The sequence below is a fragment of the Babylonia areolata genome, chromosome 2, assembly GCF_041734735.1.
Source record: "Babylonia areolata isolate BAREFJ2019XMU chromosome 2, ASM4173473v1, whole genome shotgun sequence".
NCBI lineage: Eukaryota > Metazoa > Mollusca > Gastropoda > Neogastropoda > Buccinidae > Babylonia > Babylonia areolata.
The window spans coordinates 32,227,857-32,238,013 of NC_134877.1; the positions used below are offsets into that span (position 1 = coordinate 32,227,857).

A 10,157-nucleotide genomic window follows, 5' to 3' on the forward strand; every position below is an offset into this window, starting at 1 on the left:
TCTCCCTCTCTCTCACACAGACAGACAGAGCCACACACACACACACACACACACACACACACACACACACACCTTCAACAAACAAACACACACATCTTCAATAAACAAATACACACACCTTCAACACACACACACACACACACACACACACAAACCCACACACAGAAGGCAACAGGTTCCTTTGAGGCGTTGAGGAAGAACAGCATGAACGGTTTTGGTTTTGTTTGTCAGGCATTGAAGGAGAGAGCCCTTGACAGATGAAACTACCTTTGCTGTGTGTCACCTGTCCTCGTGTTGTGTGTGTGTGTGTGTGTGTGTGTGTGTGTGTGTGTTGAAGGTGTGTGTGTTTGTTTGTTGAAGGTGTGTGTGTGTGTGTGTGTGTGTGTGTGTGTGTGTGGTGTGTGATAGTGAGTGAATGAGTGTGTGTGTGTGTGTGTGTGTGTGTGTGTGTGTTTGTGTATCTGTGTCAGTGTCTGCGTTTATGTGTGAACACATAATCATAAGAACACTGTAATGGACTAGTGGTAAAGGGGTGATGCGTCCGCCAAGGAGGCGAGAGAATCTGAGCGCACGGGTTCGAATCCCACAAAGCATAATTATTTTCTTCCCCTCCACAAGTGAAGTGGCAAGGACTCGTTCGGAAGAAACGAAAAACAGGTCATTTGAGCGGCGCTCCCTTCACCTTGCGTCAAACTTCCTCTCTCCGCTTTCGCCCTCGATTCTCTGCTTCACGAACCTCTCGGCCCGGCAGTATCAATCAGAAATCCTCTCACAGGTCTGGCTGGCTACTTTCATCCTGCCGCAATGTGTGTACGACTATGTTTCACGTGATCACTACGTGATACAACATTCCCACTTCCCAGCATGAAAAGCAAGCAAGCAAACAAACAAAACAAATAAACAAAAAACCCACAAGAAACAAACAAACAAAAAACAAACAAACAAACAAACAAAAAAAACAACAACACTATCACACATCAACTTTCCATAAACTTTATATACATTTATGTATGCTTTCGCATGACAAGGGAATCGAGTCTTTATAATTAAATATGACAATAATGTAGGAACTGCTTATTTCCAACTCTACTCAGGCGCTGTCACATCTCAGGTCCGCCACTTTGCAGATGAGTACTTGTTTTATCAACGCCGTTCAGGATCAGTTCTCCTTGCAGCTGGACCGCAAACCGCAGAAAAACAAGGCAGATTGATAAGCGTTATATCTTACAAAAATACTATCAGTCAATCAATAGTCAATCTTAATCATTCGGATGAGACGATAAACAGAGGTCCCGTGTGCAGCATGCACTTAGCGCACGTAAAAGAACCCACGGCAACAAAAGGGCTGCTCTTGGCAAAATTCTGTAGAAAAATCCACTTCGAAAGGAAAAACAAATGAAACTGCACACAGGAAAAAATACAAAAAAATGGGTGGCGCTGTAGTGTAGCGACGCGCTCTCCCTGGGGAGAGCAGCCCGAATTTCACACAGAGAAATCTGTTGTGATAAAAAGAAATACAAATACAAATAAAACATTAACAACCTTTTGGTTTTTTCAAACATCTTATTGCTGCTGATTAGGATTTGGAATTGAAGAATGCCGTGAACTCCTCGAAGTTGATTTGCCCATCGCCGTTTGTGTCGAAGTTGGAGATGTGTTTCTGGATCTCCTCTCTGGACAGGTTGTAGCCGGACCTCCTCAAGCCATTCAATATTTCGTCCTCCGACAGTTCGCCGTCCCCGTTCGTATCCAACAGCTTGAACTGCTTGAGGAGGTCATCGGTTCTGTGGCCAGGAAAAGACGTGGTTCAGTGGTGAAGATTTAATTTGATGGGCCAACACACAGCACACCCACAAACACACACACACACAAACAGATAGATAGATAGATGGGTGGATAAATAGATAGATAGATAGATGGGTGGATAAATACAGAGATAGATAGATAGATAGATAGATCGGTATATACTATGTTGCTGTGTGCGATGCTGTGTTGTTCTGTGCTGTGCTGTTCTTCATCGAGGTGTAGTGATTTGTGGTGTGTTGTGTTGTTCCATGTTGAACTGTGTTGTTCTGTGATGTGCTGTTCTTCATCGAGGTGTAGTGATTTGTGGTGTGTTGTGTTGTTCCATGTTGAGCTGTGTTGTTCTGTGATGTGCTGTTCTTCATCGAGGTGTAGTGATTTGTGGTGTGTTGTGTTGTTCCATGTTGAACTGTGTTGTTCTGTGATGTGCTGTTTTTCATCGAGGTGTAGTGATTTGTGGTGTGTTGTGTTGTTCCATGTTGAACTGTGTTGTTCTGTGATGTGCTGTTTTTCATCGAGGTGTAGTGATTTGTGGTGTGTTGTGTTGTTCCATGTTGAACTGTGTTGTTCTGTGATGTGCTGTTCTTCATCGAGGTGTAGTGATTTGTGGTGTGTTGTGTTGTTCCATGTTGAACTGTGTTGTTCTGTGCTGTGCTGTTCTTCATCGAGGTGTAGTGATTTGTGGTGTGTTGTGTTGTTCCATGTTGAACTGTGTTGTTCTGTGATGTGCTGTTCTTCATCGAGGTGTAGTGATTTGTGGTGTGTTGTGTTGTTCCATGTTGAGCTGTGTTGTTCTGTGATGTGCTGTTCTTCATCGAGGTGTAGTGATTTGTGGCGTGTTGTGTTGTTCCATGTTGAACTGTGTTGTTCTGTGATGTGCTGTTCTTCATCGAGGTGTAGTGATTTGTGGTGTGTTGTGTTGTTCCATGTTGAACTGTGTTGTTCTGTGATGTGCTGTTCTTCATCGAGGTGTAGTGATTTGTGGTGTGTTGTGTTGTTCCATGTTGAACTGTGTTGTTCTGTGATGTGCTGTTCTTCATCGAGGTGTAGTGATTTGTGGTGTGTTGTGTTGTTCCATGTTGAACTGTGTTGTTCTGTGCTGTGCTGTTCTTCATCGAGGTGTAGTGATTTGTGGTGTGTTGTGTTGTTCCATGTTGAACTGTGTTGTTCTGTGCTGTGCTGTTCTTCATCGGGGTGTAGTGATTTGTGGCGTGTTGTGTTGTTCCATGTTGAACTGTGTTGTTCTGTGATGTGCTGTTCTTCATCGAGGTGTAGTGATTTGTGGTGTGTTGTGTTGTTCCATGTTGAACTGTGTTGTTCTGTGATGTGCTGTTCTTCATCGAGGTGTAGTGATTTGTGGTGTGTTGTGTTGTTCCATGTTGAACTGTGTTGTTCTGTGATGTGCTGTTCTTCATCGAGGTGTAGTGATTTGTGGTGTGTTGTGTTGTTCCATGTTGAACTGTGTTGTTCTGTGATGTGCTGTTCTTCATCGAGGTGTAGTGATTTGTGGTGTGTTGTGTTGTTCCATGTTGAACTGTGTTGTTCTGTGATGTGCTGTTCTTCATCGAGGTGTAGTGATTTGTGGTGTGTTGTGTTGTTCCATGTTGAACTGTGTTGTTCTGTGATGTGCTGTTCTTCATCGAGGTGTAGTGATTTGTGGTGTGTTGTGTTGTTCCATGTTGAACTGTGTTGTTCTGTGATGTGCTGTTCTTCATCGAGGTGTAGTGATTTGTGGTGTGTTGTGTTGTTCCATGTTGAACTGTGTTGTTCTGTGATGTGCTGTTCTTCATCGAGGTGTAGTGATTTGTGGTGTGTTGTGTTGTTCCATGTTGAACTGTGTTGTTCTGTGATGTGCTGTTCTTCATCGAGGTGTAGTGATTTGTGGTGTGTTGTGTTGTTCCATGTTGAACTGTGTTGTTCTGTGATGTGCTGTTCTTCATCGAGGTGTAGTGATTTGTGGTGTGTTGTGTTGTTCCATGTTGAACTGTGTTGTTCTGTGCTGTGCACTGCTTTGTTGTTCTGTGTTGTATTGTTCCATGCTGAGTGCTGTTGCTCTGTTCTGTGCCATGTTGTTTTGTGTTGTGCTTTGCTGTTCTGTGCTGTGCTGTGCTAAGCTGTGTTGTTCTGTGTTGCTTTGTGCTGTGCTCTGTGCGTGCTGTGCTGTTCTATGTTGTGTTGTGTTGTGTTGTGCTGTGTTGTGCTGCGTTGCGTTGCGTTGCGTTGTGCTGTGCTGTGTTGTGTTGTGTTGTTTAAGCTGTGCTGTGTTGTGTTGTGTTGTGCTGTGTTGTGATGTGTTGCGTAAGCTGTGCTGTGTTGTGTTGTGTAAGCTGTGCTGTGTTGTGTTGTGTTGTGTAAGCTGTGTTGTGTTGTGTCGTGTTATGCTGGGCTGTGCTGTGGTAAGCTGTGCTGCTCTGTGTTGCGTTGTGCTGTGTTGTGTTGTGTTGTGCTCTGTGTTGTCCCGCGCCGTGCTGTTCTTGGTTGTGTTGTGTTGTGCTGTGCAGTTATGTGTTGTAACGTGCTGTGTTGATATTTGTTGTGCTGTGTTATTCTACGCTATGCTGTGCTGTGTTTTATATGTTGTGTTGTGCTGCGCTGTGTTGTGCTATGCTGTATTTCATGTCTTGTGCTATGTTGTATTGTTCGGTTCTGTGCTGAGCTGTTCTGATCTGTGTAATTCTGTGCTGTGCTGTTCTGATCTATGTAATTCTGTGCTGTGCTGCTTCTGATCTGTGTAATTCGGTGCTGTGTTGTTCTGTGCTGCGCTGTGCTATGCTTTCTGTGCTGTTGTTCTGTTACATGCTGTGTTGTTCTCTGCTGCTCTGTTCTGTGCTGTGGTGTTCTGTACTATGCTGCTGGTTTCTGCTGTGCTATATGGTGAAATCTTGTGCTGCTCTGTGACGTGTTGTTGTGTGCTGTTTTCATCTGCTGTTCACTGGGATGTTCTGCTCTGTTCAGTTGTGCTGTGCTGTGCTGTATTGTAGTGTCTTGTGCAGCTTCGTGCTGTGCTGTTCTATCCTGTGCCCGATGTTCTTCTGAGATATTATATGCTGTGCTACGCTGTGCTGTTTTGTTCTGTGTTGTGTTGCGCTGTTTCGTCGTCCTGTTCTTTACTGTGCTTTGGCTATGCTGTGCTTTGCTGTGCTGTACTGTATTGTTTCGTGCTATGCTGTGCCCCCCACCCCCCTTTTTTGTGTATGTACTGTACTTTGCTGTGCTGTATAGTTTCGTGCTATACTGTGTTTCTTTACTTCCTGCTCTGCTTTGTATTGCTGTGCTGTTCTCAGTGTGCTATGCCGTGCTGCTCTATGCTGTGTTATATTGTGCTGTTCTTTTCTGTTCTGCATTCTTCTGTGCTGTGGCCCATGGCTGTACCAGGAAGCCAGAACATTTAGCTGGTACGTGGTTTTTTAATCAGGTCCATGGCCACGTAGAATTCATCCAGAGTGATCTTCCCGTCAGCATTTTTGTCGATTACTCTGAAGATCTTCTGCAAAAGAACGAGCAAATTGGTTCATGTTACTCTGTAGTTTTAAAGAAGGTGTGGGTAGAATGAGAGAGAGAGTGGAAGGGAGGAGGAAAGGAAAAGGAGGGAGGGAGGGAGAGAAAAAGGGGGCTTGGGGGGGGGGGGCTGTGGCGGAGGTAGATGCGGGAGGGGGGAAAGAAACACACACACACACACGCGCGCGCGGCGCGCGCGCGCGCAGGACGGTTGCAATCTTTCTTGACATCTCAAACATTCGTCACCATAATATATATATATATAATGTCATTAATGGTAATCAGTAACAATAATGATAATGTCGTTAATAATTTATGCTTTGCCCTCCTCATCGTTGTTACTTCCGATTATTTACTTGAAATAATAATCCATCTACAGTCTATCATCATTAATTCATTCAGTACGGCCAGTCCTCTCTTCTCCTCTACACAGACCCCTCGGATGTCCAGTGGGTGTCTGAATGACCCAACCTTTAGCTTCCGTAGTCAGAATTGTGGTATTCTTTGTCAACATTCACCTCTTCAGTATGAGAGCCTTCCACTTGCAATATTTTAATGGTGGTAATCGGGGTGAAACGCTGTTAACGTCTTTTCTTTCGCCGTTCGTATGGAGAGAGTTAACTATTACACTGACACTTTGCCTGTGGGTCTTAAAATAACAATTCCAAAGCTACAAATGCCACGCTCAGTCCAGAAACCCCAAACTGACCTCATCCACCTCAGTATTTTCTCGTCGTCATCATCTTCATCCCAGTCCCACAACATCGCCATCAAGACTCATCATTATTTGTATTTGTATTTGTATTTCTTTTTATCACAACAGATTTCTCTGTGTGAAATTTGGGCTGCTCTCCCCGGGGAGAGCGCGTCGCTACACTACAGCGCCACCCATTTTTTTGTATTTTTTTCCTGCGTGCAGTTTGATTTGTTTTTCCTATCCAAGTGGATTTTTCTACATAATTTTGCCAGGAACAACCCTTTTGTTGCCGTGGGTTCTTTTACGTGCGCTAAGCGCATGCTGCACACGGGACCACGGTTTATCGTCTCATCCGAATGACTAGCGTCCAGACCACCACTCAAGGTCAAGTGGAGGGGGAGAAAATATCGGCGGCCGAGCCGTGATTCGAACCGGCGCACTCAGATTCTCTCACTTCCTAGGCGGACGCGTTACCTCTAGACCATCACTCCATCGCCGCCATCGTCAATGTTATTCATAAACGAATCGCCGAGTTAACTTTGATACTGACTTCTGCACCTCCGTGTCTTTCGAATAAGACTATCCGAGGTTCCGTGAGCGGGAGAAGCTAGTCTGGCTTGGCATTGGGCGATGATAAAGATGACACGTATTCACAAAGCACGCATCATCTCCAAGAACAGAATATGGATACCTTAATGGTAGGATTATATACGGTCGCATACGCAGTGTAAACCTCATCAAACACCCTCTCCTCCCCATACTCACAATGCAGCAGATTTTTTAACTATGCAGGTGGCTGCTTGTCACCATATGCATGCATGCATTCTCTCTCTCTCTCTCTCTCTCTCTCTCTCTCTCTGTGTGTGTGTGTGTGTGTGTGAGATAGAGAGATAGATCGACCGAAGTCTGAAGAAATGACACTGGAAACGAATGACGAGCGCCTAAAGGCAACTCTCACTCGGTATAGTTCAGCCAACCATGCAGTCTGTTGTGCAAATGCCTCCCATATGTTCCCGTATTATTTTGTAAAGTGCTTAGAGCTTGGTCTCGGACCGAGGGCAGGCGCTTCATACGTATCAATGTAAATTAATCAATCAACAAGAAGGAGTGGGAATGGGGCGTGGTTAATGGACTGACCTCAACCTGTTGGTCGGTCATGTTGTGGCCGGCCCCCCGGAGCCAGTCACCCACCTCCTTCCGGGACAGCCAGCCGTTACGATCCTTGTCCAGGTCCATGAAGATACGGGTGTACCTCTCCTGGTCCTCCCGGGTCAGTTTGGTGCCCCTGGACATGGTGATGGTGATGGTGGTGGTGGTGGTGGTGATGTAGTTAAGCCTCCCTGTCTACTGAATGTTGATCCACCACTGGCCGTCTGCTGTGGCAAGGAGTAAGGTAGCAGAATGGTAGGTAAAGACACTTATCTGACAATAGAATAGAATAGAATATGTCTTTATTACCAAGTGTACCGGGGTCACAAGGAATATTGGGGGGGGTGGGGGGGGGGATAGTACATAACAAGATACGAACATAAATCGAAAATCATACACAAACACAGATACAGTAGAAATAAGATACATATAAGTGCATATCAATATATAAAATTGTGCATACTCACGGATGCACGCACTGCACACACACACACACATGCACGCACACACACGCGCGCGCGCGCACACACACACACACACACACACGTTTGAACAGAAGCTGCATATTACATGTGGATGGGGCTGATGACTAGATATTCAGGTAGATGGTTGTTGGTTGCACAATTCTATCTGTCACACTGGATTTGTTCGAGAAACAGGGCATTGACTGCTTTGGGGAAAAACCTACTGGCAAAGCGACTGGTTTTTGTCCTTATACTTCTGTACCGTCGACCAGAGGGGAGCATCTCAAAAATCTCAAAAGCTGGATGTGATTCGTCCTGGCTGATTGATTTTGCTTTTTTGAGTAGCCGCTTATAATAGCTGTCTTCTAGAGAAGGTAGATCAGCCCCGGTAATCATGGTGGCAGCTTTTACGATTCTGTTAAGCGCTGCAACTTCTGCCTTTGTTCGTGAGCTGTGCGAATCCCGCTGAGTGGAAAATCAAATTGAGCGGTCTAGTCATTCAGTTGAGAGGACAAACCGAGGTCCCGTATGCAGCACGCACATGGCGCACGCACTAAAAAAAAGAAGAAAAAAAGGAACCATGGCAACAATCGTGTTGTCCTCTGGCAAAATCTTGCAAAAGAAATCCACTCTGAAAGGCACACAAATATTAAATGCATGCACACAATATTTGACCAAACACGTTGGTTTATGCTGCTGGTCAGGCATATGGAATTGTTCGAATGCAGTGACAACTCCTTAAGAAACTGATATTGTGTCAACCTGTTGCTGTGTGGTCCTGCTGCAGTATGGCCCTGTTGCCTTGTCGTCCTCTTGCTGTGGAGTTGGTTTTAACTCAACTACCTATCACTGTATGGTCAAGTTGTTCAATGCTGGGGTTTCGGTGTTATGAAGGTCTTCGTTGTTGGAGGGGACGGATTCCTGATAGTGCTGATTGTGTACAGCTTGCTGGTGCAAATCGATTTTTCTTTTAACAGGGGCTTTTCACCGCCAGTCAGTTTAGAGTGCAGATTAACCTTGTGCAGGAACCACAGAAAAGATGGTGTCTAAGAATAGCTGGGGATTCTCCAGTGATGTGTAGGGGGAAAAAAAAGGCCAATCATACCACTGAAAATTAAGAGCATTAGGTTAATGCACAAAAGGCCCATCATCTGGTTGCATTTCAATGACATGGGTGCTTGACTTAGCTGGTGCTGAAATACGACCATGGCGGTGAAAGGTTAACAGTCTGGTGATGATTCTGGGGTGGGGGGGTTATCTGTGATATTAATGGATGGTTCAGGAATTTCTGGAAGATTTCAGTTTTCAAATGTCCATTGAAACAGATGTGAGTGATGGCGATATATCGCAGTGTGTGGCCCAACACACAGACACGTACAGCATGATACAGTTCCAGCTCAAACTTTTGTAAGTTATGGCTTACTGTTTAAACCCTAGAATAAAAACGAGAAAAAGAGGAAAGAAAACAAAGGGAAGGAAAGAAGGGGTAAAGAGAACAGAAAAGCTGAAAGAAAGAAACCAAGAAAACAAAAAAAATATAGAGTTAAAATAAATGAAAGAATGAATAAATGAATAATGTATACTACTAACCAACTAACTAAATAGACAGATGAAATAAAAGACTGATTAAAAAGGAAAACATAAACACACACAGAAGAGAAAAGAAAAGAACAACAACAAAAACAACAACAAAAAGAAAAAGTAAAGAAAAAAATGGAAGTAAAAAAAAAAAAAAAAAAAAAGAAGTGGGGAATGGGAAAACGAGCCAATGGAATTACAAGGCAGAATCATTATTATTAATATTAGTATTAGTAACATCATCATCATCATCATCAACATCATCGTTATTGTTGTTATCATTATTATTCTTTCTCTGTCTCTGGACCCTGCGATTGGAATGAACTTCCTCTTTCGCTTCGTCAAGTCTCTACACTCAGCTCTTTCAAGTCTGGCCTTAAAACCCACGTCTTCCCAAAATAGCCTCCTTTGCCTGCCCTTTCTTGTCTTTAGTTTCTACAGTTTTAGAGTAATGCATGCGTGTGAATGACTGGTGCGAAAGCGCTTTGATTTGTCTTTCACTAGATCCAGCGCTATATAAATACCATTATTATTTATTATCATCATCATCATCATCATCATAATCATCATCGTTGTCGTCGTCGTTGTTATTATCATTATTATTATTATTGTCATTATTTCTATTATTATCATTATTAACATCATCATCATTGTTGTTGTTGTTATATTATTATTATCATTATTATTTTGATATCATCATTATGCTTATTAATCGTATTGTTGTTGTCGTCATCATTATTATTGCTATCATTTATTTATTCATTTGTTTGAACCATGAGCCAACGCCTGAGAGGGGTCCTTCTGTCTCTGGTTTTCCTGACCAACAGAGGGTGTACACATGGCAAGCATGTAAGTTTCATACCCGACACCCACAAAACATAGAACACAGACTTGTTATACATTCTTCTCCTGGACTGTTTTTCGTTTCACTGGAAGACTGGCACTGAGCCCCACAAGCTAAACGTGAT

At 43.7% G+C, this 10,157-nt stretch overlaps 2 protein-coding genes across 3 annotated transcripts in view; both read right to left on the reverse strand.

Moving 5' to 3' along the window:
- Positions 1–977: 977 nt before the first annotated feature.
- LOC143277260 (uncharacterized) lies at positions 978–1,807 on the reverse strand (the record flags this gene model as incomplete). The annotated part of the gene is made up of 1 exon (XM_076582042.1): positions 978–1,807. A coding segment is annotated over one exon (231 nt), but the record flags the coding sequence as incomplete, so codon positions are not given.
- Positions 978–10,157, reverse strand: part of LOC143300456 (uncharacterized) — a 10,240-nt gene continuing 1,060 nt past the window's right edge. The window contains exons 2-4 of one of the 2 annotated variants that reach the window (XM_076614155.1): positions 7,136–7,374; positions 5,176–5,290; positions 978–1,784 (exon numbers count right to left, since the gene is read on the reverse strand). In XM_076614155.1, the coding sequence (XP_076470270.1) occupies positions 5,192–5,290; positions 7,136–7,291 (255 nt within the window). In that variant the 5' untranslated portion in view covers positions 7,292–7,374 and the 3' untranslated portion in view covers positions 978–1,784; positions 5,176–5,191. Of the gene's footprint in view, positions 1,785–3,902; positions 5,291–7,135; positions 7,375–10,157 lie in introns of those variants that run through there. The other variant, XM_076614145.1, reaches the window with a different exon arrangement.